Genomic DNA, 27,983 nt, shown 5'->3' with positions numbered 1-27,983 from the left:
GAAAACCTTCAGTGACTGCACTGTGATTACTTTCAGGAAAATACTATTACATAACTAAAACAGTTTTATATCTACTATACACTTATTTGAATTGCATGTTTAACTAAAATCTTGTTGCAGGAATTGTTTGAATACGGCTGGTCAAACAGTCTACTCTCCTCCTATTATCCTCTTCTGATGTCAAGTGCTTCGCTAATTGTTTGCTTTTGGGCAGAGGTAAGTTTTTTTTTTCGTTTTATCAATACAAATAGTAATTTGCATCAATAAACAATAAATGCCTAAAAAGTTCTTAATGTGCGTTGATATCATTTATTATATAATATGAAGGCTATAAAAATACACCTTTAAGGGGATAACGACATATAAAATGTAAATTAGCCTATTTTAAGGTTATCTGTGGTTGTGGACTAAACATTTCGAAGTTTGTTGGTGAATTAGATGGTGGTAAAAGTTGTTTGTAGTGCAGTGTTATTAGAAATTAGGTATGTTACGTTTATGCAACTTCAGTTTTTCAAAAACTTTGAACTTGAACGTATCTTGAAAACCATTTGGATACGGCAAGAATTCCTAATTTCAAGTTAGATACACGATGCATCATGTACTCTGCAGAAATGTTTGCAATTTATTAAGCTCTAGAAGGAAAAAATTTAAGTAAAATCCTTTATAGGTGTATAATTTATTAAAGATACCAGCCGCTTACAGAACTCAAAAATCAAAGAAGAATTAAAGCAACAGATAAATGGTAACCTAAGAATGTTGTCTACAAAGGAACCAAACACGCACGTGGAAAACAAGTGGCAAGACTTAAAAGAAGCCCTAATAAAACCCGCTCAGAATATCCTTAGCAGAGGAAATACGACAAAAAGACAAGAATGGATGACAGAGAAAATTTTAAGTCTTATGGAGGAACGAAGACAGTTTAAGGGAAAATGCAAACAAAAATACAACGAGATACACAAGCAAATTAGAGATGAAATAAGGTCAGCGAAAGAAAACTTTTACAAAAGAAAATGTGAAGAAATTGAAGAACTGCAATTAAAACATGATACGTTTAACCTACATAAAAAGGTAAAAGAATTGGCAGGTATACAAAAAAGAAAGCATCCCAATGTGCTATACAACGCAAATGGACAAATAATAACTGACCTACAAGAAAAGCTTACGACCTGGAAGAATTATATAGAAGAACTCTTTGCCGATGAAAGAGAGGATCATGATATTGGTAACATACAAGGTGAGGAAGGACCAAAAATCTCTAAAGAAGAAATACTATATGCTATAAAAACAATGAAAAATGGCAAATCACCGGGTCCAGATGGACTTCCATCGGAACTTCTTAAGCTTGTGGAAGATGAAACAGTAAATGTTTTGGTTGACCTCTTTAACTGCATTTATAAAACGGGAGAAATACCTAAGGAATGGCTTCTGTCAACTTTTGTGACTATTCCAAAGAAAACAAACGCAAAACTGTGCACCGACCATCGCACAATAAGCTTAATGGGACACACACTAAAAGTATTTCTTAAAGTGATACATACAAGAATTCACAAAAAACTAGACGCTGACATCAGTGATACTCAGTTCGGGTTTCGAAACGGGCTTGGAACAAGGGAAGCACTATTTGCACTTAATATCATGTGCCAAAGATGCCTGGATGTTAACCAGGATATATATATGTGCTTTATTGACTACAACAAGGCGTTCGATAAAGTTCGCCACGAACACCTGATGAGACTGTTGGTAGAGAAAAACTTGGATAAAAGGGACCTCAGAATTATTTTCAATATTTACTATAACCAGAAGGCGAATATTAGAGTAGAACAGGAAACAACCGAGGAACTCGAGATAAAAAAAGGCGTAAGGCAGGGATGCATACTTTCACCAACCTTGTTTAACTTATATTCAGAAGATATTATAAACAGAGCCCTTGCTGACCAAGATATAGGAGTTAAAATAAATGGCACTTTAATAAACAATTTGAGATACGCTGATGACACAGTATTAATAGCAGAAACCCCGGAAGATCTCCAAACACTGATAAACAGAATAGTAGAGTGCAGCGAAAAGTTCGGTTTATCACTTAACATCAAAAAAACAAAAATAATGATGGTGTCGAAATCTCCACAAAATTTTTCTGACATAACCGTACATGATCAAAGAATTGAGCGTGTTAGAAAATATAATTACCTGGGAACTGTGATTAATGAAAACAACGACAACTCTGAAGAAATCAAGATCAGAATAGAAAAAGCTAGAGCTACTTTTACCAAAATGAAAACAGTTTTATGCGGAAGAGAGCTAAGTTTAAATCTTAAAATTCGCCTGATGAGATGTTACGTGCTGTCAGTTCTTTTCTATGGAATGGAAGCTTGGACACTGAAAAAGATCGATACAAGGAAAATAGAAGCATTCGAGATGTGGATGTACCGCAGGATACTGAGAATATCGTGGACAGATAGAGTGACAAACATGGAAGTGTTGCGAAGGATGCAGAAAGAAAAAGAACTTGCGCTTACTATTAAAAAGCGCAAACTGCAATACTTGGGACATATAATGAGGGGACAAAAGTACCAGCTACTACAATTAATTATTCAGGGAAAAATAATAGGTAAACGATCCATTGGCAGAAGAAAACATTCATGGTTGAAGAATTTAAGAGATTGGTACAAGTGCAGCAGCTGCCAATTATTTAGATCTACGGTATCAAAAATACGCATAGCCTTGATGATAGCCAAACTTCGGAACGAGGACGGCACCTGAAGAAGAAGAAGAAGAATTTATTAAAATTCCCCAAAAAGGGATACATCACATATGCAGAACATTTTCGATCTGATTCTGATCATCATCAGTGTTGAACCTAAAATAAGTATAACCTAATAAGTTAAAGCAAAATTTTAAACGTTGACAAGGTTGAAAAAAAGTTTAGGTTATATTCACAGGATGATCACATGCTAAGCCACCAAAATTGAAAATATTTTGGTAAAAACCCTATAACATTATACAGTCTTGGAAACATTGACCACAATTGTTAAAAGTAACATGGATGTTCTAAGGGCCGGTATTTCCAACCTCAGTTAAGCCAAAGCTTACTTTAAGCCTTTGCTTAAGCTTAGATGCCTGTATTTCCACTTCAATTTGAGGCTTAAGCCTAGGCTTAAACCAAATAATTTTAAGCTCGCGCGGGAGTTGGTTTAAGCCTTTGCTTAAAATTTGTTTTCTGTTTTTTGAGGTTATTTCTATAGATTATTAATTATAGAGTTGTTTTGAAAACCAACTTTTAAGTAATAAAGTTATTATTGGATTATTAAATAATAATCTATTAATTTATTAATCGTAATAAGGATTATTAAAATTCTTACAACTTTTGGAAGGTGTAGGCACATGAAAATTGTTTATTTCTACAATGCTTGGTAGGTATATTTATTTTACAAAAATAAACTTACATTCCAATTTGACATTTTAAGGAATATATCCAATAAACAAAATTACAAAGACGGATCTATTGCTTATGTAAAATAACAATAAAAATATAACCAGAGAAAATATAGACAATAAACTAAAAACACATGTACCATGTACACAAAATTAAGTGAAGTAAAAATAACATTGATACAGATGACAAGATAAAATTAAATGTCAACAGTAGTGGTTTTTTACCTCAGAACAGTTAGCTCTGGCACTTTGACGTATTCAGAGGTACCAAACCAATTAACTTTACAGCTGAGCATCAGTTTAGTTAAGAGAATGATGGAAATACAGCACCCAGCTTAAGCTTCTCCTTAACTTTTGACACAGGCTTAGCTAAGCAAAAGCTTAAGTAGCTATTGAAATACCGGCCCTTAATATCACATGATTAGGCCCCGGGCACCATTTGACCCTCACTTGAGTTAAACACGTTCAGAGGTGTTCGGTATACTCGACAATATAAAACGCGCACTTCATGTCAGAGTTATGAATGAGTCCCTACAATACAAATTCTCTTATTATATGTATTCCGATCCTGTTCTCGAATCGTCTACAGTCTACCAGTTATTTGAATTGTCTAGAATGTCTGAATGGATGACCGGAATGGAACGGCCGGATGCCTAAACGACACAATTTGGAAAAACAAACACCTAATAGACCACTCATCAGCGGCAAAAAACCGTGGAATTTTTATAATCAACAGCGATTTTAATGAAACTTTGGGTTTAAGCTCTGTTGACACTTCTTCAAAATCTACCCTATGCCGAACTGCGCTTTACCCCATCTAGGAGATGGAAATTTTTTAATCAAAGTAACTGTGCAAATCCATAGAGTGACCAATTCTGAGTAAATTTTGTTTATAATTTTTTTTTGCAAAATTGATACTTTCCAAGTTATTTGCGATTGAAACTATTCCTTTTTCATTGAAAAAACTCACGTTTTATAACCGTTTTTCATGAATAACTTACAAAAATTTAATTTTATAGAAAAAATTGTTAAAAACAAAATTGTGGCTAATAGAAAAACAAAAAGATTCGCGTCGGAAAGACCTAGGTAAACCCAATAACGACTGAGTTATTGCTCTTTAAAGGATGGTTATTTTTAAAGAACCTCGAAATGGAGAACCTTCAATTTCAAATAACTCGAATCTGGTGCAATTTTTTTGGGAAAACTTACGACACCTTTTAAAGTTCATTAAAAAATCTTTCAAATAAGCTCTGTCAAAAGTTTTTTGCATAAGAACTGACTGACTTATGACGAAAATAAAGTCGCTCTCTGCTTTTTTTTCTTTTTGAAATGTAAAAATTAAACCCTCGTCGTTACAATCCTAATAGAAGTGAATAGCTTCCCACTTGAGATTAACTTTATTTAGGTATAGTTGATACGATCCATGTGATTCGACCGGTTTGGAATGCTTAGTTTAGAAAAAAATAGTTAATTAAATTGAAAATGACATTATTATAATTTAAAAATAAAAATTTTCAGGAAAAGAAATTCTACAATTATTAATATTTGAAACATTTTTTCATATTATGAATACTTTTAGATTCATTTAAGAAAAATGCACTTTTTTAAATTTTAAATATATCATTTTCGGTTTAATCAACTAGTTTTTCTAAGATAAGTATTCCAAACCAGTCAAATCATATGGATCGTATCAATTATACCTAAATAAAGTTAATTTCAAGTGGGAAACTATTAATTTCTATTAGGATTGTAACGACGAGGGTTTAATTTTTATATTTGAGAAATGACTAAGCAGAGAGCGATTTTATTTTGGTCATGTCAGTTAGTTCTTATGCAAAAAACTTTTGTCAAAAACCTTTTGAAAGGTTTTTTAATGGGCTTTAAAAGTTGTCTCCTAAGTTTTCCCAAAAAATTGCACCACATTCGAGTTATTTGAGATTAAACGTTCTCCATTTCGATGTTCTTCGAAAATAACCATCCTTTAAAGAGCAATAAGTCAGTCGTTATTGGGTTTATATAGGTCTTTCAGACGCGAATCTCTTTGTTTTTTTATTAGCTACAATTTTGTTTTTAATAATTTTTTCTAGAAAATTAATTTTTATAAGTTATTCATAAAAAGCGGTTATAAAACGTGAGTTTTTTCAATGAAAAATGCATAGTTTCAATCACAAATAACTTGGAAAGTGTCAATTTTGCAAAAAAAAATATAGAACCAAATTTACCCAGAATTGGTCACTTTATCATTTCCATAGTTATTTTGATTAAAAATTTTCATCCTCTAGATGGGGTTGTTTTCACCCCCAGGGCAAAAGTGCAGTTCGGTATAGGGTAGATTTTGACAAAGGTTATAATTACTACCTAAATCCAAATTTTCAAGGAAATCGACCTTGGTTCTCAAAATTCCACGAGAAAATGGCTGTTGATATAAGAGTGGAAACAAAGGCCCGAATATATGTCGGTTATTAGGCCAGTTATGACTTACACGGCCGGAACAAGACCAGATACAAACAAAACACAAAGACATCTGGAGACCAACGAAATGAAGATCTTAAGAAGGATTGCCGGAAAAGGACTACAGGACAGCGCAAGAAGTTTTGAAATCAGTCGCATATGTGGGGTAGACAATATAAATACTTGGGTAAAGAACAGAAAAGAAGAGTGGAATCAACACATAAGCAAGATGTCTGAATCAAGGATGGCCAGGTACAAGTCACCGTTAGGCAGAAGAAGTATAGGACGCCCAAGGAAAACATGGAATGACAATTTAGGGACAGAACGAAAGGCACCGTTGAAGACAAACAGGCATTACTGTCTATATAAAATAAAAAGAAGAAGAAGAAAAATTATATGTACCCTGGTATAACCGCTGGACAAATAATTCAGACACTAGAATCATAAGAGATGTGAATCTAATGATGAGTTTGATTTTATAACTTTAAAATTATTTTGACATTATTGTCATAATGACAGCGAGTTTGTTATTTAATTACAGGTATTCCATTTACCGGGAATTCGCTGGGACCGACCGCAGTTTCTTTCCAAATCTTTTCTGGCCTTCGTTACTTTTAATTTGATCAGGTAAGTTAACTACTATTTATACTTTGTTTTAATAAAAGAAATGGCATTGAAATCAAAACAAAATGCTTAGGAACTCCGATAAAAGTGTTGTGTTTTGTCCAATAAAGCTAATTAGTTGTGGGGTGAATTGAGGGAAAAAAAGTACGCGGATATTAATGAGCTACATATTAGTACTGATTTGGATACATTCGTAAATAAAGTTTGAGAGTTAACTTTAAAAAATCCAGAAATTTTTTTAACATTCCATTTATTTACAATCTGTAATAATGATTACAATAAGTAAATTGTTTAAAAGATTAAAAGAGACTTGCAGGAGACTGTCCAGTGACAATAACCTATGAAATCATAATTTTAGTATTTTTGAAAATTTAAAATCTTGTTGGTAGATCGCTTGGAGTGTGGCGCTTTAGCCTTCTGTTTGCCTGGGATCTCATTAGGTTCTTCACTAGCCTGTTGGGGTGGTTTTGTAGTCGTATGTTGTATTTTTGGGCGTAACTGGCAATTTTTTCTTTGACAGTCTTCATTTGAAGATCACGATTAATGTATTCGATTGAAGGATTGAAGGTCTTCGATTGGAATATCTCCAGGATGTCGATATTGGATCTCGACGCAGATCCCCACAGTTGGATACCATAGCTCCATATTGACTTAATCACTGCCTTATATACTAATATTTTATTGTACAAACTCAGTTGTGACCTTTTTCCTATCAGCCAGTACATTTTATTGAGTTTCAGACCCAACTAAGGTAATCCACCTTTGATTGAATATTAGTTAGAAATCCAGAAATAACATGGAATTTAAAATAGAAATCACTAATGGGGGTAGGTCATGAGTTGCAATTGCGACGTCGGCATGAGGGGGGGGGGGGCGAGACTGTAAATGACGCTTTACGACGGAAGGGGGGAGGGTGTTAAACACTCCAAAATTTTTACGGCGTAGTTTAGAAGTGTTCTTAGCACATAGTTTTTAAAGTGCTTTCATTTATTAATACATATATATGTTTGTTTTCTTCCAGTTACAGTCTTCTGTTAGCCGAATTTTTGACCACTCAACTTGCTGAACCTCCCTCAGATGATCCCGGTTTCTATCATCATCTGTTCAACGGTTGTTATGCTGTATTGATGTTCATCGTTGTTATTTTCTTCTTAATCTACGGAGTGGAAGTCTATTTTAAGGTAATATAAAACATTAAATTTAACTAACAACATAAGAATACGTAGCGTGAATAATATAGTACCCGCTACGTAGATTGTCATTTCGGTACCTCTTAAACGTTAATGACCACTCAACAAGACAACTAATTGGACTTCGTAAGTCCTAGGTTTTCACCCAAAATAATCGGGCGCGTCGAATAATATGTCACTTGTACTATTCCTGTGACTTTAAAACAGTACTTCTGGTTGCTTTTCTCAAACCGGAAGTCATAGGTTAAAATTCTCGCTTTTAGTACCACCCTTGGATTATAAGCTTTCATTCGACATCTCATTTGTCATCCTACCTGGTATAGTGACAAAGGAGTTATATTCGCGGTCGGACGGACAGACAGCCTAGGTCAAATTTCTCACTTTTAGTACCATCCTTGGATTATCAGCTTTCATTTGACATCTCATTTGTCATTCAAGATGGTATAATGTCGGAGGAGTTAAATTCGCGGTCGGACGGACATACAGCCTAGGTCAAATTTATCAGCTTTAGTACCATCCTTGGATTATAAGCTTTCATTGGACACCTCATTTGTCATTCTACCTGGTATAATCACGGAGGAGTTAAATTCGCGGTCGAACGGACAGACAGCTAGGTCAAATTTCTCACCTTTAGTACCATCCTTGGATTATAAGCTTTCATTTGACACCACACTTGTCATTCTACCTGGTATTGGGACCGTCCAAGTTCGGCAAAGCGACACCTATTTCTACGCTCTGCAACTTTATTCGCACTTTTAATTATATTGGCCAATTATATTAGTCCTGGTTACTGGATAATTGTCAAGGCCAAAGCCCAAAAAAATAATAAGAAAAAATAAGATTCAGGTTATGTTATCAAAACGAAAACAATTGTATGTAGTAAATAAAATTAGTTATTAAAATACAGTACTGCAAGTAAAATACAATTAATTAAATTTACCTTTATATAATATAGTCCAGGAACCGAAGCATTTCAACTCGAAATTTTTACAGAATGGATCGATTTGCTTGAAAATTTGAAGAATAAGTAGTGGATAGTCCAAGGATCAAAATCTATATGATGCCGAAACGCGCTTTTACCATGGGGGTGGTTGCCACCCCATCTTGGGGGTACAAATTTTTTATTATATTTTGACAGCAAAAGTTGATAAAAACATTCGTTTTAAGCAAAAAATGTTCTATACATTTTTTTGATAAAATTAATATTTTTCAATTTACTCGCTATCGAAAATGTTAGTTTTATATCGAAAAAATCAATGTTTTTCGATATTATACTCATTTACGATTCACTCAATTTTTGCCGTAGAAAATTTTTTTTCAAACCAAGTTCTTGGGATTTAAATAACCTACAATTTCATATTGAAACATTTTTTCGTATCTCTAATGCTAATCTTTCTATTCTGAAGAAAATGGCATTTTTTACCAAATTACAAAAATTCGTTATTAGTTTTCACTCCATTTTTTTTTAAACTGATCACTCTAAGCCAGTCAAACTTCTGGAATCTATTACTAATACATAAATAAAGAAGTATGAAAAAGGACAATGACTAAAAACACCGCTAACTTACATTATTAAGCTTCCAATTGGATTTCTTCTTTTTTTTCAAAAAAATATATTGATTTTTTAATCGTAACTTTTTTTTTATCCTAGAAAGTTTAGTAAAAAATAATTTTGTAGGTCTCTATAATATCTATAAGGCTATTAATATTAAATCCTTTTAAAATCCTAAGTCGCAAAAAGAGGTGACTGTAAAAGGGTTGGTAAAGGTGGTTTTTGCATGTTATTACAAGTTTTAATTGTCAATAGCTCACTCAGTTTTTGCGAGAAAAAAAAAATTTGCTAACCCCGTTCTTGGGAATTAAATAAGCTACAATTTTATATTGACATATTTTTTCGTATCTCTGATGGTAATCTTTCTATTCTGAAGAAAAGGCATTTTTTTACCAAACTACAAAAATTCGTTATTCGCTTTTAACTCCATTTTTTTTAAAAACTAATCATTCTAAGCCGCTCAAACCTCTAGAACCTATTAATAATACATAAATATAGAAGACCAAATAAGGTCAATGACTAATTTTAATTAGGGTGTTAAGTATGGGGAAGTTTCCGATCACTTTTCGCTGAAAAAAAATAAGGACTGACATTCTTTTCATAATAAGTCACTTAATTTTTGAGCCAGATACTTTTTTTATTCTGTAGATAGATATTTTTTAAATTCTTTAAATTAGTTTGAACAAGTTATCCTCGAAAAATACACAGTTTTCCCGTCTTTTGAGTTTGAAACTACAATATTTAGCATTTGACGAAGAAGAGCTGACATATAATAAAGTATAGCTCGATTACTATTGGTCTTAAAGAAAATAAAAAAACTATTCTGTTTATTTTTTCAAAAGGCACATTTTTATTAAGCAAAGTTGTTTTGATAAAACGAAAACTTTTTGAGTTATTAGCAGAAAACTGATTAAAAACATTGATTTTTTCGATATAAAACTAACACTTTCGATAGGAAATAAATCGAAAACTATTAATTTTATTACAAAAATGTATAGAACGTTTTTTGCTTAGAATGAACGTTTTTTTCAACTTTTGCGGTCAAAATAAATAAAAAATTTCCACCCCTCGAGATGGGGTGGCAACCACCTTCACGGTAAAAGCGCCTTTCTTCCTCATATGGATTTTGATCCTTGGACTATCCACTACTTCTTCTCAAATTTTCAAGCAAATCGATCTATTCTGTAAAAATTGCGGGGTTTTGTCCTATTTTAAGCTTCATTACTTGGACTAATAATTGCATGTCGTATCAATATTGTGGAGCAACATATAATTTTTCTTTTTCAATGACAGTAGATATGAAATGTACGTCAATTTGACAATTTTAATTGACAATATGAATTATTTAAGAAAGTTGCAATATTTCTTCGCTATTCGCGCACGATCGTTTAACGTATCCCTTCCAAGTATTTGCACACCGCGAATAATGACGGAGGAGTTGTGTTCACAGACAGAAAGACGGACGTGCATAATTCAAGGTTTTCACATTTTTTTCAAAATTGGGTGAAAACAAAAATGTTATGTTCCATACGATCAGTTCGTAATTTAGAGTTCGAATTACCCGAACACACAATAATTCATCAGATCTGGATCCGTCCGGCTATTTAAAAAAGGTAATTTTTCTTCTAACGAAGAAGTGATAAAAGCTGTGGAGCCTAAATTGCAGAGTTCGATAAAAATTTGTTTTGGAAGGTCTAGAGGCGTTGCAGTACCTTTGTAATAAATGTGGCAAGCTGAATAATAAAACACTTCGACTTCGGCCAATTCTTCCTCGTTGGTGGAAATTCACTTTAATTTCCACTAATTGTTGAGAAATAGGTTATATTAATTATTTTCTCTATGGGTACAATACCAAATATTTAAGGACCATGGTACTGCAATTTTCTTCGATTTTATTGGCAGACTTCAAGGGCGTAGTTCGGAATGTGTTTGGTTTTTTCACGTTGTACTTAAGATGAAAATAAAGAATAATCGTTTGACATAGTACATTATAACAGAGAATAATAAATATCTAGGACACACTGAAAAGAGTTTGTGTAATAAAATTGTCCATTTTACCGGGTTAAAAGTGCGAGAGAGTCACCGTATTCTTCGCGATGCATTCACATACATACTTTACTTTGCGAACTGATACGTACACTGACATTCGCATTCTTGAGTCAAAGATTTTTATAGAAAAAAAAAGCTACAGTCTGTTCCAAAAATATTCAAACCCAATATTTATGGAAACGGAAAACAAATAAAATCAATTTAAATTGATGAAATGAGAGACAGCTTAAGCACAGCTTAATGCCAACGAATCAGTTAATTCACTCTCGAATTTTGACAAATAAAATTACTAAATACGGGGAACCAAATAAAATTAATTTAAATTGATGAAATGAGAGATAGCTTAAGCACAGCTTAATGCCAACGAATCAGTTAATTCACTCTCGAATTTTGACAAATAAAATTACTAAATACGGGGAACCAAATAAAATTAATTTAAATTGATGAAATGAGAGATAGCTTAAGCACAGCTTAATGCCAACGAATCAGTTAATTCACTCTCGAATTTTGACAAATAAAATTACTAAATACGGGGAACCAAATAAAATTAATTTAAATTGATGAAATGAGAGATAGCTTAAGCACAGCTTAATGCCAACGAATCAGTTAATTCACTCTCGAATTTTGACAAATAAAATTACTAAATACGGGGAACCAAATAAAATTAATTTAAATTGATGAAATGAGAGATAGCTTAAGCACAGCTTAATGCCAACGAATCAGTTAATTCACTCTCGAATTTTGACAAATAAAATTACTAAATACGGGGAACCAAATAAAATTAATTTAAATTGATGAAATGAGAGATAGCTTAATCACAGTTTAATGCCAACTGTAATGTATCAGCGCTAGCTATTCAGCTGACACGTGCTCGAGACGTTACACTTTAAATAAAAGCCGGACATGAACGGACTATTTTTATTATACAGTTGAAGTAACATACAAGAGGTCGAATACAGGTTACAATTGTCTTATATACTGTTACAGAGTAGTGGGATGGTCACTGCTGTCAACAATGGGCAGTGACACCGCGCGAAATACGAATAACTTAAAACCTAGTATATCACACCAACGAATCAGTTAATTCACTCTCGAATTTTGACGGTTTCAATTTTGCAATCCACTCCTGAGACAAAAGGTTTGTTCCAACTCGATACAAAACCGTTCTTGAATCGTTACGCGCAGCCGCAATAAGGAATAATTATGCGTAGTAACAAAGCAGTACAATGTATTTTGAATTAAATAAATTACATACATTCTTCTTTTGGTGTCAATTAATTTAATTAAAAAAATTTTTTTGGCGAGCGAGGTGTAGAATGCATATTGTAGATTCTCTCATGTCTATTATTTATCGGTCCGTATGCTTTGCAAAGTGTAAAAAGTTCTGATTTCAGGTTATTACCAGAAATTTGCTCTCTGGCGAAAGAGATCTATAGTGCTTCTGTACTTTCTTTGTTTAAATTGATGTTTTTAAACACTCGTATTGTTTATTTTCAGGTTAGAGGAGGATTCATCGCAAGACCGCTACAACTGGCCGGTAACTCTTTCGAAACGGAGCCTTTGAAAGACGAGGCTCTCTTAAAGACGCAGATCAATTTGTCTCAGTTGCATCAATCCCGAATAGGACTGTTAAGTCAAGCTCTGATGTTGATTGTGATATCCGGATTCTTGTTTTCGGAAACTCTCTCAGAATTTTGGAAAACTAAGGTAAGTGCAGTATTTATTATAGGCCTTTTAATCACGGTTTTTGCTCCGAGTTGTAAAGAACCGGTTGTATTGAATGAAATTTGGTATACCATAGCCAACACGTCAAAGAAAAAAATTGATATTGTGCTGATGTACGCTTTTGCTCTGGGGGTGAGTACGACTCCTTCTCAGAGGTGAAAAAACATACGCTCAAAACAAGTCCGAAGTGGATAAACTGATCAATTCTAAGCAATTTTCATTCTATAGTTTTTTCACTAAGTCAATACTTTTCGAGTTATTTGCGAGTAAATTATGTTCGTTTTTTAACAAAAACACGTTTTTAGACGGTTTTTCGCAAATAACTCAAAAAGTAAGTATTTTATCGAAAAAAATATTCTTAGCAAAAATATAGCCTATAAAAAAGTGAAAAAATTGTATGTACGAAGTCTCTAGACCCGTTGAATAGTGATGTAAAAAAGTACCTACCCGATACAAAGTACCGATTCCTTGTTGCTAGAAATACTCGTTATTTCCGTACTTTATACAAGTAAACTAGCGAAATACCCCGATGTACATATCGGTAACACCCAGAGCTGTGGTACTGATTACCGACAGTACTTAAAAAATGTACTTAAGTACTTTTAAGTACTCTACTCTAAGTGCTCCAAAAAATACGTGTACTGGTACATGAACTATTAAGTATTCCGACAAATACTTGCACTTAGTACTTTTTCATGTGAAATTAGGATTCCACCAAGGCTCGGTGCCTAGTCCTTATTTATTGTCGATAGTTTTGGACCAGATAACAGCGAAACTACATGTAGTGTTAGTAGGAAGTAGTGAAAGAGACTTAGAACAAAAACTGTAACAGTGGAGATAAAAGGGCTCTGGAGGAAAAAAGTTTAAAACTTAGTAGGACAATAGCAGAGTATTGGGAATGTTCATTTAAAGATGGAGTTACTACAAATAAAATGGTATCTTTGGATGGTGAAATAATTTTGAAAAGCAATAGTTTTAAGTACCTAGGATCGGTATTACAGAGTAATGGAGAAATCTATGGAGATGCATGCAGTAGAATTGGGGCTCGATGGATGAAGTGGAAGAAAGCGAGTGGTCTGTTGTGTGACAGAAAAATGCTAGTTAAGCTGAAGGAAAAATTCTATAAAACAGCCATAAGACCGGCTATGATGTACGGAACTGAATGCTGGGTAGTGAAAAAGAAAGAGGAACAACGAATGCATGTGGTGGAAATGAGAATGCTTAGATGGATGAGTGGAGTGACAAAAAAGGATAAAATTAGAAATGAGTATATTAGTAATAGATTTAAGTAATTATTGTATAGTATAATTGAAAAAAAGAACAAGAAAAAAACCAAAAAAAAAAAAGAAAAAAAAAGGAAAAAAAAAAGAAAAAAAAACTAAGAAGATGTAAACCTCCGAGATATTGAATCGGGTTTATGTCTTAGCGTAGTAAAAAAAACCAATTAAAAAAAGAATAAAACAAATGAAGGGTTAATGAAAAAAACAAGGAATGTCACGTTATCTTTGTTTTGAGAAAATAGGAAATTTATTGTTTGTGACTACATATATTGAAACCATTGCACTGAAGAAATAGTATTTATGTTTATTTAGTAAACTTAAAGTACATTGTGTTTAATACACAAACACATTTCAACCAAATTTTTAAAAACCAGAGATAAAAAAATTAAGAAGTAGCTAACTACAAATAAAAACTGAAAAAAAACAAGGACTGTCCAAACATCACGTTATATTTTACGTTACAAACATTAGTTGCACCAGCTGATAGAAAGGCTGAAAACAAAATTATGACAATAATAAAGGTAATAAAAATTATAACAAAAGGAAATACATTATTTTTTTCATAGTTTAATGCAATGGTCGCCTGATTTTTTTGACTTTTTGAGAGCAGCGTTTTCAAAATTATAGAATGTCTGTGTCTTACGTTTGTGTAACTCATTTTGAATTATTAATTTGCGAATTTCTGCAGCAACCTTGTCATAATTTAATGATTGTAATTTCGCCTAGAATTCATCACATGCTGAACATGTGTCTGATCTTGGGTAACCAAAGGACAAACGAAATTTGCTGATAAAATGTAACGTAAGAAACTTTAATGGTCGGATGTTTTTCTTTGAACAAGTTGAACATTTTTGTAATGTTCAAACTCTCTGGTAAATACTTTTTCTTAGATTCGTGTAAACTGTAATAGGATATTCTAGTTTTAAAAGACTTTATGCGGTTATATACTGCTTCACGCGATTCTGGATGAAACTTTCTATGCTGGGAACCATGCTTACCACGTTTGTCTTGTCCACTTGTCCAGAAGTTCCTGTGGCTTTTAAATTTTTTTTGTAAGTGTTCAATTTTGCCCTTAGTTACACCATGTATTGACATGAATGCTTTAAAACACGCATTAATTTTTTGAGAAACTCCATTACGCTTAATTCTAACTATATAGGCCGTGCCGTTTCTAACACTTCAGGCCTTTGAGCTATGGCTGTACAGAAGGATCCTGAAGATACCATGCACAGACAAAGTCACCAATGAAGAAGTACTGCAGCTACGGAGAATGAACACAACCGCAGATTTAGTCAACATCGTGAAGGGCCGTACTTAGGACTTGAGAAATCAAGGCAGATACGAGCTACTCCAATGCAGTTTACAAGGTAAAATTAAGGGAAAAGGACCCAGAACGAAGAAGAATATTCTGCCTTGCTAACATGATAGTATGGTATAGAAAGATCTCAACGCAACTATTCCGTATAGCAACCAACAAAGTCATCATAGCCAGAATGATCACCAACCTTCGGATGGACTGGCACCCTAAGAAGAAAAAGAACTTTCTAACAAACATAAACAAAGGAAACTAAACGACTAAACTCGCAATAAAAACGTAGTTAATTTTTGTTTTTTTTTTCAAGTGGACTCTCCTTGTTTTTGTATTTAACGCGTGGACATTTCCAGTTTTTTCCTTCGCAGTACTATTTTAAATAGGCATATTTATCGGACGGTCCAAGTTATTATCTACCATTCTACTGTAAATAGTAAATACATAAAATATCTGTTAGAAAGTGTCAATATCTCAATTTTTCATAAAATGTTACATTCCCTGTTTTTTTCCTTCACCCTTCAAATACAAAAAAAATAAATACAGTCAAACCCGCTTATTAGAATACCTCTTAAAGGAATATCCCGGTTTAAGGAATAGAAATTTGAGGTCCCGAAACGTTTCTAATAAGAACCACTGATCGGTTATTAGAATATCCCGGTTATAGGAATACTTTTGATTGGCACGAAGGCTATTCCAATAAGCGGTTTCAACTGTATATAGAAAAAAAAATATTTACATCCAAAACAGTGTATTTTTTTAGATCGTAGTATATTAGTTTGTTATGCACATATATTTAGAGTTAGAAATACAGAAAAAATTCCTCTGATTGAAAAAAAAAATTGTTTGTTTTTAAAATAAATTGTCTGGCTAATTGGCTCAGCCAAGGCCATCAAATTCACAAAAAAAAGAGTATATTAGTGGAAGGCTAGGTGTAGCACCAATTGATGCGAAAATGAGAGAGCATAGAAGATGGTTTGGTCATGTTGAACGTCGAGACGTTAAGTAACCAAGGGAGCGTTCAAGTATTACGTAACGCAGGTTGGGGGGTCAAAAATCGCGTTACGTAATACTTGAACGCTCCCCAATACGAAGAATAGCTGAGGAGAGGAAGACCAAAGAAGACCGGGGGGAGACGATTAGGCAGGACATGTTGGTAAAGGTAAAGGGGGGCTTAATATTGATGATATGACCCAAGATTGTGGGGGAAAATGCAATTAGGGAAGTCGACCCCGCATAGGGATAAGGCAAAGAGAATGATGGTTTTTCAAATAAGAAGTTTATTCGATTCTTTATTAGCTTCATTTTTGGTAATGACAACTTTTTTGAAAAAACTTATTATTTTTGAGTTATTTGATTTAGAATTGGTATCTCTATCGATTTCTGTGGATATTTTTAATAAAATAATTTTCACCCTCGAGAAGGAATGGCATTCACCCCCAAGGAAAAAGCGCAAGTTGGCACCATGACACCTTTGTTTCTATAGGTATCTCCTAAATATTGACCAATTTTCATAAACATCGATGGATGTTCAACGAAATCTGAGGTGAAAACCTTCAGTGACTGCACTAAATGTTTTAATGATAAGATAAGTATTTTGATATAAAGTGGAATAATATACAAATGAAGTTAATTTAACTTGGATACAATAATTAAGTCTTTTCTCTATAGTCCAGAAAGCCACTGCGCATCCGCTAGGAAAAATATTCTAATTCGGATTTTTTGCCCAATCTTACTCAAAAAGGACTCCTTTTCACAAATTTGCATGTTGCCAGGACCAAAAGGTGGTCAAAAATTTGTTAAACGTTTTTTTTTTTGTTTTTTTCCTAAAATTATTTTTTTTGCATGGAAGAAAATTTTTTAGGTTTTTTGGATCGTTCCAAACAGAAAAGGTCTTTAGTGACTTTTCTCTAAAAATGATAGTTTTTGACATATAAGCGATTAAAAATTGAAAAATTGCGAAATCGGCCATTTTTAACCCTCAAAAACTATGTGAAAAACTGAAAATTTGAATGTTGCCAAGGTAGGTAGATATTCTTTAAACATCGATTGATGAAATCCCGAAGAGTTTTTTGCAATACAGTATTCACAAGTCCTTTGTTTTTTAATTGCTAATCAAGCGTGCGCGACACTATTTTCCACTGACAGTATGGTGCAAATGAAGGGAATAAATTCGTTATTTCGTAAACCGGCGACTTTAAGAAAAAATCCCGAAACAGGTCGATTTTTATTTTTAAGTTATGATATTGTGGAATATATATGGTATACTAGTGACGTCATCCATCTGGACGTGATGACGTAATCGATGATTTTTTTAAATGAGAATAGGGGTCGTGTGCTAGGTCATTTGAAAGGTTCTTCAATTCTCTATTCAGTAATATAAACATTTGCATAATTATTTATACAGGGTGTCCGAAAAAATTTTATTAAATTAAATTATTTGACAAAAAAAGGAGTAGAAGGACACCCTGTATAAATAATTATGTAAATGTTTACATTAGTGAATAGAAAATTGAAGAACCTTTCAAATGAGCTAATGAGCTAGCACACGACCCCTATTCTCATTTAAAAAAATCATTGATTACGTCATCACGTCCAGATGGATAACGTCACTAGTATACCATATATGCCACAATATCACAACTTAAAAATAAAAATCGACCTGTTTCGGGATTTTTCCTTAAAGTCGCCGGTTTACGAAATAACGAATTTAGTCCTTTCATTTGCACCATACTGTCGGTGGAAAATAGTGTCGCTCACGCTTGATTAGCAATTAAAAACAAAGGACTTTTGAATATTGTATTGCAAAAAACTCTTCGGGATTTCATCAATCGATGTTTAAAGAATATCTACCTACCTTGACAACATTAAAATTTTCAGTTTTTCACATAGTTTTTGAGGGTTAAAAATGGACGATTTCGCAATTTTTCAATTTTTAATCGCTTATATGTCAAAAACTATCATTTTTAGAGAAAAGTCACTAAAGACCTTTTCTGTTTGGAATGATTCAAAAAACCTAAAAAAACTTTTTTCCATGCAAAAAAAATAATTTTAGGAAAAAAACAAAAAAAAAAACGTTTAAAAAATTTTTGACCACCTTTTGGTCCTGGCAACATGCAAATTTGTTAAAAGGAGTCCTTTTTGAGTAAGATTGTGCAAAAAATCCGAATTAGAATATTTTTCCTAGCGGATGCGCAGTGGCTTTCTGCACTACTATTTGTTTTATTATTTCCATTACAGAAATAAAGTTTTCTTTAAAGGATGTTTATTTAAATTCCGCTATTTGTCAGGTAATTTTCGCCCAATTCAACTGTATTAATTCAATCATCTTTTTTAAGAGGTGCCATTATCTAATTCTGGACACTTGTGAGATTCTTTTATCAGACTTTTCTGTATCGTACCAGGTTGTAGATTTTAGGTGAGATATCTATTAGACTTTGATTTATAAAAATATTTCTTTTGTGTAAAAATGAAGTTTTCCCATTAAGTGCAAGTAGGATAATAAGCTTTTATTGTTTACAGATTATAATGTTTACACTCCGCACCAACAAAGTAAACAAAATTGTATATAATTTTAAATGAGACATTATAAACGTTAGTAGAAAATATAATGATGTGACGTCACAAGTGTTTTTGATTCTTTTGAAATGATTTAAATACATAGAAAATTTTAAATTTGTACTTCTAAGTTATTTTGAGGTTTTAAGGCGTGAAATTTTGGAAATCTTATTTTTAATAATAATATTTTTCATATTTTTTGTACAACGTCATCCGATTTGGACGTCGAAACGTTAATAAAATCATTTTTTAGTCAAATTGTGGCTTATTTCCCATTGAAAATAGTTAATTACAAAAATGCCACAAGAAAATAGCTTCAGAACATCTTATTTTTAAACGAAACAGCATTATTATGTAATAAAAAAAATGTGTAAGTTCGCTATTCAATACATGTTTAATACTTATAAAATACTTATTTTAACAATACAATTTTAATAATTATAAAGTACTAATTTTTCTGTCTATACATTTACTCTTGCGGTGCTTCTCTAATACTTTTTTTCCATAATGTTCTATTTTGGGCTAAAGACGCATTCCATTGCAGTCCTATCTTCTTTGCTTCCTGTCTGACTTGTTCTTCCCATCTCATTCTTGTGCGGCCTACTTTGTTTTTACCTTGTACTCTGACTTCATATACTTTTTTTGTTCTTCCGTCGTTCATTTTATGGATGTGGCCTAACCATCCTAGCTGTCTTTCCCCTATAATTGTCTCGACAGGTTTTAATTTAGAGATTTGAGTTATAGTATCATTTCTTATTTTATCTCTTCTTGTGACACCTATTTTTCTTAGGAATCTCCTTTCTGTAGTTTTAATTTTTCTTTTATTATTCTTTGTTAGCGTCCACGACTCACTCCCATAAGACGATTGAAGGCCTTAACACTTTTGGGTACATTTGTGCTTTTACTTCTTTGGGTATCTTTTTCTTTCCAAAGAACGCATTTCTTAATGTATTGTAAATTGTCGCTACCTTTCCTATTTTATGGTTTATTTCTTTGTCTATTTTCCCATCTTCCTCAATAATTGTACCTAAGTAGTTGTTGTAGCTATTGACTTGTTATAATACTTGTCCTTCTACCTTAATTTTTATTACTTTTTTCGTAGTTAACATTACGATTGTTTTGCTTTTGTCTGTGTTTATTTCCATGCTCATTATTTGTTGCAGTTTCTTTTCTGAATTAACTACCAGTACCATATCATCTGCAAATAGTAATTCTTGTATGTCTGTATTATTCATTTTCCATTTCCCCAATATCATGTTTTTACTTTTCTCCTTACATTGCTTTAATGCGTCATCAAGTACCATGTAGAAGAGATAGTACGCAGCCTTGTTTTACACCTATCTTCTATCATATCCGTTTCTATTCCATTTTGCTTCAAACATGTCCATATATATCTTCCTTTCTTATTCTATCAAAAGCTTTTTCAAATCAATAAAGCTTATGTGGATCTGTTTGTCTTTCATCAATTCATAGTTTTTCTCCTATTTGTCTCAATATAAAAATCAGATCTTGGGTATTCCTTCCCTTTCTGAATCCGTGTTGAGATTCTTCTAATTGTATTTCTAGTTTTCCCCGTAGCCTTTTTTCAGTTGTTCTATTAAATATTTTAGCAGGAACGCATGTCAGTGTAATACCACATGTTCTGATAATCTATGGTAATACCCCTATAATTTTCACAATTTCTTGCGCCTCCTTTCTTAAACAGTATTACTATTATATCTGTTTTTCAATCCGATGGTTTTTTTACCGTGATTATTTCGTGTGGGCCTCGGAATTTTTCTTTTGAATTTTCACTCATGTATTTTAACATTTCAGCTGTGATTTCATCTTGGCTTGGAGATTTTCCCAATTTTAATTTATCAATGGCTTCCGTAACTTCGTCTTTTGTATTGTTATTTGTTGAATTTCCTTTCTATTTTCGATCATGTATTCCTCTCTTATTTCTTGTTTATATTGTTTCCGTTCTGTTAGTCCTTCAAAGTACTGCTTCCACATTTTTATTATTTCTTTAGTGAAATTATTCAATAAAAATGTCTAAAAATGAGCAATTATGCATTTCCAAATCGAGTATAATAGTACTTTTTCGGTTTTATCATTCGTTTGGATCTCTTGCACTATCTTGTTAACATCATTCCGTTACAGGTGCCAATAAACTCCAGAAACCTGCACAACATAATCTTTAGAGTGGTGGAAATAGGCGTCGCTCTATGGTTTCCAGCAGTATTGTGGAACTGCATGCAACCCTCCGAGCTATGGATACTGAATCCGAGCAAACTTTTAGCCAAAATAGACCAATCGAGGAACGAAAACGTTACCGATCAAAATGTTAAGACTGACACCGACGACGAAGCGTTTCTGGATAGACGGGAATGCTGGATATGCTACGACGCCGATAAGACCGAGCCCCTGATACAGCCGTGCGACTGCACTGGCGACGTGTCGAGTGTTCATCACGAATGTCTTCGAAGGTAAGAGCATTAATATCACAAGAGAGTGAAAATAAATTGACAATAATGCGACAATTTTTCGAAAACTTGTTTCCTGACAATAGACACGAGAGCCCGGAGGGCTCGAGTGACTATTGCCGATTGGAAACAAGTTTAAGAAAGAAAATTGGAGCATTATTTTCTTATTTATTCTTACGGTCGTGTGATATTCGTAAGGTTATTTTTTAATACTTACATTTAAATTTCAAGTCTTTGTATAAAAACATTCAGTGACATTAATCCCAATTAATGTGACACACATTTTTCAACTTATCAAAGTGAACAGCACAGTTTAGCAAATATTTACACGAAGATATTAATAAAGTATTAGTTAAAATTATTTATAAATACAGTTTTATTCATGAAATAATCTTACCGAAGTAAACTCGACAACTCGTGACAATTTGACATTTGATCCAGAACTAAAAGTATATTATGGATATTTTCTTAAATGTGACAGTTGTCAAAACTAGGAAACTGGTTGGAATTAAACAGGAACAATCTACTTAAAATTATTCTCACTGTCATAATGTACAGTAGAAAATTACCGCTGTAATAATAATCTGGTTGGACAGAATTAAACATGTGATGAAAAATCTTACTACACGATTGGAAGTTAAAATCATTAAAAAATAATCTTTTTTTATGTAATTATGTTTATTTACAATCTACATAATTAAAAGAGTATTAAGTAAATTTGTTCCATGTTTTTGGACATGAAGAAGATACTTCCAATGATGTCTCATCTTATTCTATTTATGTTTAAGTTTTAAAATAGGTCCTGAGGCCAGGTTCTATCTAGTCTCCTTGTGGCAGGGCCATTATGGAATAATTCCCTTACTAACTCATTGTCATGGTGAATGGTACACTCATTTTGTGACTCCGTGGCTCGATGGATTTCTTCTCTGATGAAAGGTATATTTAAGTCTTCGTGAAGTGTTTGATTAGTTACGTACCATGGTGCATCTACTATTGATCTTAGAACTTTAGACTGAAATCGTTGGATGATATTCAGTGATGTTGACTTTGCACAGCCCCAGAGGTGTAGTCCGTAGTACCAAATAGGTTTGAGTATTGCTTTGTACAGAAGAATTTTGTTTTGGATGTTGAGTTTTGATCTGCGTCCAAGGAGCCAATACATTTGCCGGAATTTCAAGTCTAGTTGTCTTCTTTTGGTCTGGATATGTTTTTTCCAAGTAAGACGTTGGTCAAGATGGAGGCCAAGGTATTTAGCGTCTGTTACTGTTGGTATTCGTACATTTTCTATTCTTACAGGTGGGCATGTGTTGTGGCGGTTGGTAAACATTATTTGAGATGATTTTGTTTTATTTACTTTTGTTCGCCATTTTGTGTACCATTCACTGAGTATGTCCAGATGGTGTTGCAGGTCTTGTGAGGCTTGTATGTGATCTTCATTTACAGCTAGTATTGCTACGTCATCAGCAAAGGAAGCGATCGTAGTATTATGAGACTCTGGTATATCGGCTGTGTAGAGTGAGAACAGCAGCGGCCCGAGAACACTACCTTGCGGAACTCCGGAGTTAATAGGACAGAGGCTGGATTGTTGGTCTTTGAATTTTACCGAGAAATATCTATTTGATAAGTAGGATTTGATTAGGAGGAAATAGTTACTAGATAGTGCTAATTTTACTTTGTAAAGCAGACCTCTGTGCCAAACTTTGTCAAACGCTTGTGAGATATCTAGGAATACAGCGTTGTAGTATTTCTTTTCTTCGAGAGTTTTTGATATTTCATTTACTATTCGATGGATTTGTTGTGTAGTAGAGTGATTTTCCCGAAAACCAAACTGATGTTCTGGTAGTAATGTTAGGAATTCATGATCTGCGTATATTCTTTGTAGCAGCAATCTTTCAAAAACTTTGCTAACGATTGGGAGTAGGCTGATGGGTCGATAAGATGTTACTTCATTGGGCACTTTGCCTGGCTTAAGGATCATTATGATTTTTGCAAATTTCCATATTTTTGGAAAGTATGATAAACTTATCATGCGATTAAATATTACTGTGAGCATAATAATGGCCTTACGAGGAAGTTGTTTTAGTACTTGTGCCGAGATTAAGTCATAACCTGGAGCCTTTCGTGAGTTGAGTTTAGTTATTTCTTTCTTGACTTCTATAGGAGTAAAACTTTTGATTGGAAAGGACATTTGACATGCTGCGCTAATTAGTTCTTCCACTTCTTCATCAGGGTCTGGTGGCTCGGTTTGAAATACACTTGTAAGATGTTCAGCAAAGACGTCCGCTTTTTCTTTGTTGGAACGAGCCCATTCACCATTTGGTTTATGGAGGGGAGGAATAGTTGTTGTGTATGGTTTTTTGAGCTTCTTAGTCGCCTTCCATAGCGTCTGACCATTTGCTGTAAGGTTTGTAATGTAATGTTCGAAGGTTTCGTTGTTTGCAGCTTTGATGGCTACTCCAAGTTGTCTATGTAGTCTATTGTATATATGTTGATCTATGTTGTTTCTAGATCTATAAAAAATAATCGCCGTAATTTTTATTCTTGTAGGTTTCTATTGGTCAGAATCTTTATCAATGAAATAATCAGGGTAGAATTTTTTGTGATGGATCGATATTACATGACAGTTTATTTTTCAGATGGTTAATGGAAAGCTCTTCCTCCAGTAACGAACCTTTAAAATGCAAAGTTTGCAATTACGAATACGACATTCTTAAGAGCAGCGAGGTGAAATGGGACAAAGGTTTTACTGCACAACACTGGGGAAGTACTGCCTTCATCGTAACATGCATGTGTCTTGCCGTCGCCGGAGCTTGGATCTCAATTCAGTTGTATGCAAATCCGTACATAAGAATGGTCAGCGCCAGCCTGGCACTGATGGTAATCTACGTCTGTATCAGGTGAGATGAATACTATGAATTTACTATACTTACGCTTTTCTGTTATGTTCGTATACAGGACCTTATGGACCTTATCAAACGGTCTTTTAAAATCCAGGAAAGTGTTCTACAGAGTGGACCAAAATCTGAAAACGCCTAATTATTAGTGATGTTGATTATAGTTACTTTCGAGGATTCGTTACAAATCGTTACTTTTGTATAAAGTAATCATTTACAGTATTCGTTACTTTGATTACTATGATTACTTTTGTTAACTTTGCATTTCAGTACCGGTAATCATATCGAGAATCGTATTTCTCAGTAGGTAGGTATTTTGTATAGGTATTCTGATATAAATAACGACCTTCACGAAGTACGAAGTAATCAGAGTAATCAAAGTAATCAAAGTAGATACAATAGTACGATTGGTACGAAGTTATCAAAGTAGATATAATAGTCGTTACTCGCTCTGATCTCAGTGATACTGGATGAAGCGATAAAGAAAGCCAAGAGAAGAATGAAAAACTAACATTAGGATACTGACAAATGAAACGGACTCAACTATCGGAGCTACTATTTGCAGACGACATGGTATTGATAGCAGAAACCAGAGAAGACTTACAGAACAATCTTGAAATTCTAGAAGAAGAACTATCAAACATAAATATGAAAATTAATACAGAGAAAACAAAAACAATGATAATTTCAAATACGAGGAATACACACGCAATAGAATTAGACGGGAAACAACTAGAGCAAGTGGAATATTTTAAATACCTAGGAGTAATAATCGAAGCAAATGGTAAACAAGACATGGAAATAAACGAGAGAATGGGACGAACAGGAAGCTTATTTAACGCTATGAAAACGAACATTTTTGGGGAAAAAAGAGATACCGGAGAAAGTAAAAACGGCAGTCGTTAAATCAGTAGTTAGACCAACAATCATGTATAGCAGCGAGACATGGACATTGACGGGGAGACAAAAATCCAGAGTCAATGCTATGGAAATGAGATTCCTGAGGAAAATAGCAAACAGAAAGAGGACAGACAAAATACGAAACGAAACAATTAGACAAAACCTAAAACTGGAACCAATCAATGAAAAAATAGTGGAGGGACAACTAAGATGGTTCGGGCACGTGTGTAGAATGTCGAACGAGAGGCTTACAAAACGAGTGTTCGAAACGAGAGTGCAGGGGAAAAACAAAAGAGGAAGACCAAGAGTTATGTGGGTAGATGAAATCAGGAAAGAAGTCGAGAAGAAGGGATTGACATTGGAAAGTGCAAGAAACCTAACGCAAGATCGGAAAGCATGGAGACTACAATGCCAAACTCAACTCCACCAGCCTTACACCTAAAGGTAGAAAGGCTTAGGACTAAGTAAGTAAGTAAAGTAAGTACTCGCTCTGATACGATTGGTACGAAGTAACGAATTAATCAGAGTAATCAAAGTATGTAGATACAATAGTCGTTACTAGCTTTGATACGATTGGTACGAAGTAATCAGAGTAATCAAAGTAACGATTTGCCTCTCTGTATAGTAATCGTTACTTTGTAAGTAACGAGTACTTTGTAACGAATAGTTACTTTTTCAACATCACTACTAATTATCTCTAAAATGGATGGCCCGAATTGTACAAACACCGGGATATGCCTATTCTGCAATATGGAGATTTCAAATTTGATACTTGCAGTGTTGCCACGTTTACCATTTTTCTGATATCATTAGTCACTTTATGTTTTTAAATACAACACTCTGTATATTGTACCTTTATTTCAATTCCAGTTCAACAATATTTTCGATGTCATGCAGTCAGGAACATCTTAAAAATATAAAACAAAAGCATAGAAACATGTTGATTTAAATTATGTACCACTAAATTTAAACACTATAATTAAAAGAATTGGACTATATCATAGCCCCTCTCTAAATCTACATTGTTCCAATAACCTAATACAGTCCACAAAACTCTGAAGTTATGTTAACAATTTCAGGTATGTACATGCTTCTATTGTACCGGGTGGCCCAATAAGAATGGCTCTCGGCCATATCTCAGGAACCGTTTATAGTACAGCTTTGAGAAAAAAAATTTTATAACAAAAGTTGTCTCAGGAAAAGCCTGGAAATTATTTTCATAATTGTGGGTCCACCGCTAGAGGGCGTAATTGAATATCAAAAATTAAAAAATCTAAATTTTACAAAATTTTCCTAATGAAGGGGCACTGGAAATTCGATCATCGTATTCTGCATAAAATTCTGCGCATATTTGCTTTCACAAATTTAATTCTACCTTTGCAAATATGTAATAGGTGGGGGTGAGTGGGAACCTTGTTATGAAACAATAGCTGTAAGTCCGGTTCTGCTAAATCGAATTTTGCAAACTTGGTCTTGTTGAAAACAGATCTTTTTCATCAATGTAAGAGTTATAATTTCGAACCAGTCTAATAAGTGGTATGCCAGCTAGGAGGCGTTATTTCATTTTTTTCAGAAATCTAGTTTTCTTTGGAAAATATTAAATACTAAGTACGCATTTTTAATCGTGTAATATAAAATTAAATTAAATTAGCAATAGAATAGCGAAACCACATGTTGATACCTTTTTTCTATCTCGAGCTATCTTCAGAAACGTGTATATTTAAACGAAGTTAAGAAAAAGTAGTGTGCTATGGAAAAAACAAAGAAACATTTTCCAGATGTCAACGTTTGTAATAGGGCTTTTCAATGCTTATCATTTGTTTCGAGCCTCCGTCATATGTCGTATATTAATATTAAGTATATACGGATTATACAACACATGACAGAGGCTCGAAACAAATGAGAAGCGTTGAAAAACCCTGTTAATTAAAACAACAATAAGATAAACAACACTATAAAGTATAACAAAGAAATAAAAACAACTATTTAGTGACGACCTAAATGTTCAAATTGTTGCCTTTCATTTGCGATGCACGCATTTACTCTTTCAAGAGTAGATTGAACAGCAGTTTCAATTTCTGCTCGCGAAATGCTTTGAATGGCGTTTCGTATTCTCTGGATCATGTGTTCTCGAGTAGCGTAGTAAACGATTGCATCGAAAATGATGGGCAACAATTTGAACATTTAATTCGTCACTAAGTAGTTATTTTCATTTCTTTGTTGTATTTTATAGTATTGTTTGTGTTATTGTTTTAATTAATTATATTTATATACGTTGACATCTGAAAAATGTTTCTGTGTTTTTTCCATCGCACACTACTTTTCCTTAACTTATTTTACCGGTGACAGTAACAGTTATATTTCAAATTTACACGTTTCTGAAGATATCTCGAGATAGAAAAAAGGTATCGACATGCGGTTTTCGCTATTCTATTGCTAATTTAATCTAATTTTATAATACAGGATTAAAAATGCCTATGCCTACAAAAAATTAAATAACGTCTCCTAGCTGGCATATTACTTATTATGCTGATTCGAAATTATACCTCTTACA

The 27,983-nt window shown here is 33.4% G+C and overlaps 1 protein-coding gene across 1 annotated transcript in view; it reads left to right on the top strand.

The window, feature by feature from the left end:
* The window catches only part of LOC114324557 (uncharacterized), a 57,476-nt gene that overhangs the window by 14,591 nt on the left and 14,902 nt on the right, over nucleotides 1–27,983 (top strand). Inside the window, exons 4-9 of the mRNA XM_028272417.2 lie at nucleotides 121–216; nucleotides 6,425–6,510; nucleotides 7,529–7,688; nucleotides 12,796–13,005; nucleotides 21,313–21,638; nucleotides 24,272–24,532. Of these exons, the coding sequence (XP_028128218.1) occupies nucleotides 121–216; nucleotides 6,425–6,510; nucleotides 7,529–7,688; nucleotides 12,796–13,005; nucleotides 21,313–21,638; nucleotides 24,272–24,532 (1,139 nt within the window). The remainder of the gene's footprint in view (nucleotides 1–120; nucleotides 217–6,424; nucleotides 6,511–7,528; nucleotides 7,689–12,795; nucleotides 13,006–21,312; nucleotides 21,639–24,271; nucleotides 24,533–27,983) is intronic.

Source organism: Diabrotica virgifera, chromosome 8 (genome assembly GCF_917563875.1).
Source record: "Diabrotica virgifera virgifera chromosome 8, PGI_DIABVI_V3a".
In the NCBI taxonomy this organism is placed as follows: Eukaryota; Metazoa; Arthropoda; class Insecta; order Coleoptera; family Chrysomelidae; genus Diabrotica; species Diabrotica virgifera.
The sequence above is the reverse complement of the archived record's forward strand: the minus strand, read 5'-3'. Positions and strand labels throughout refer to the sequence as shown.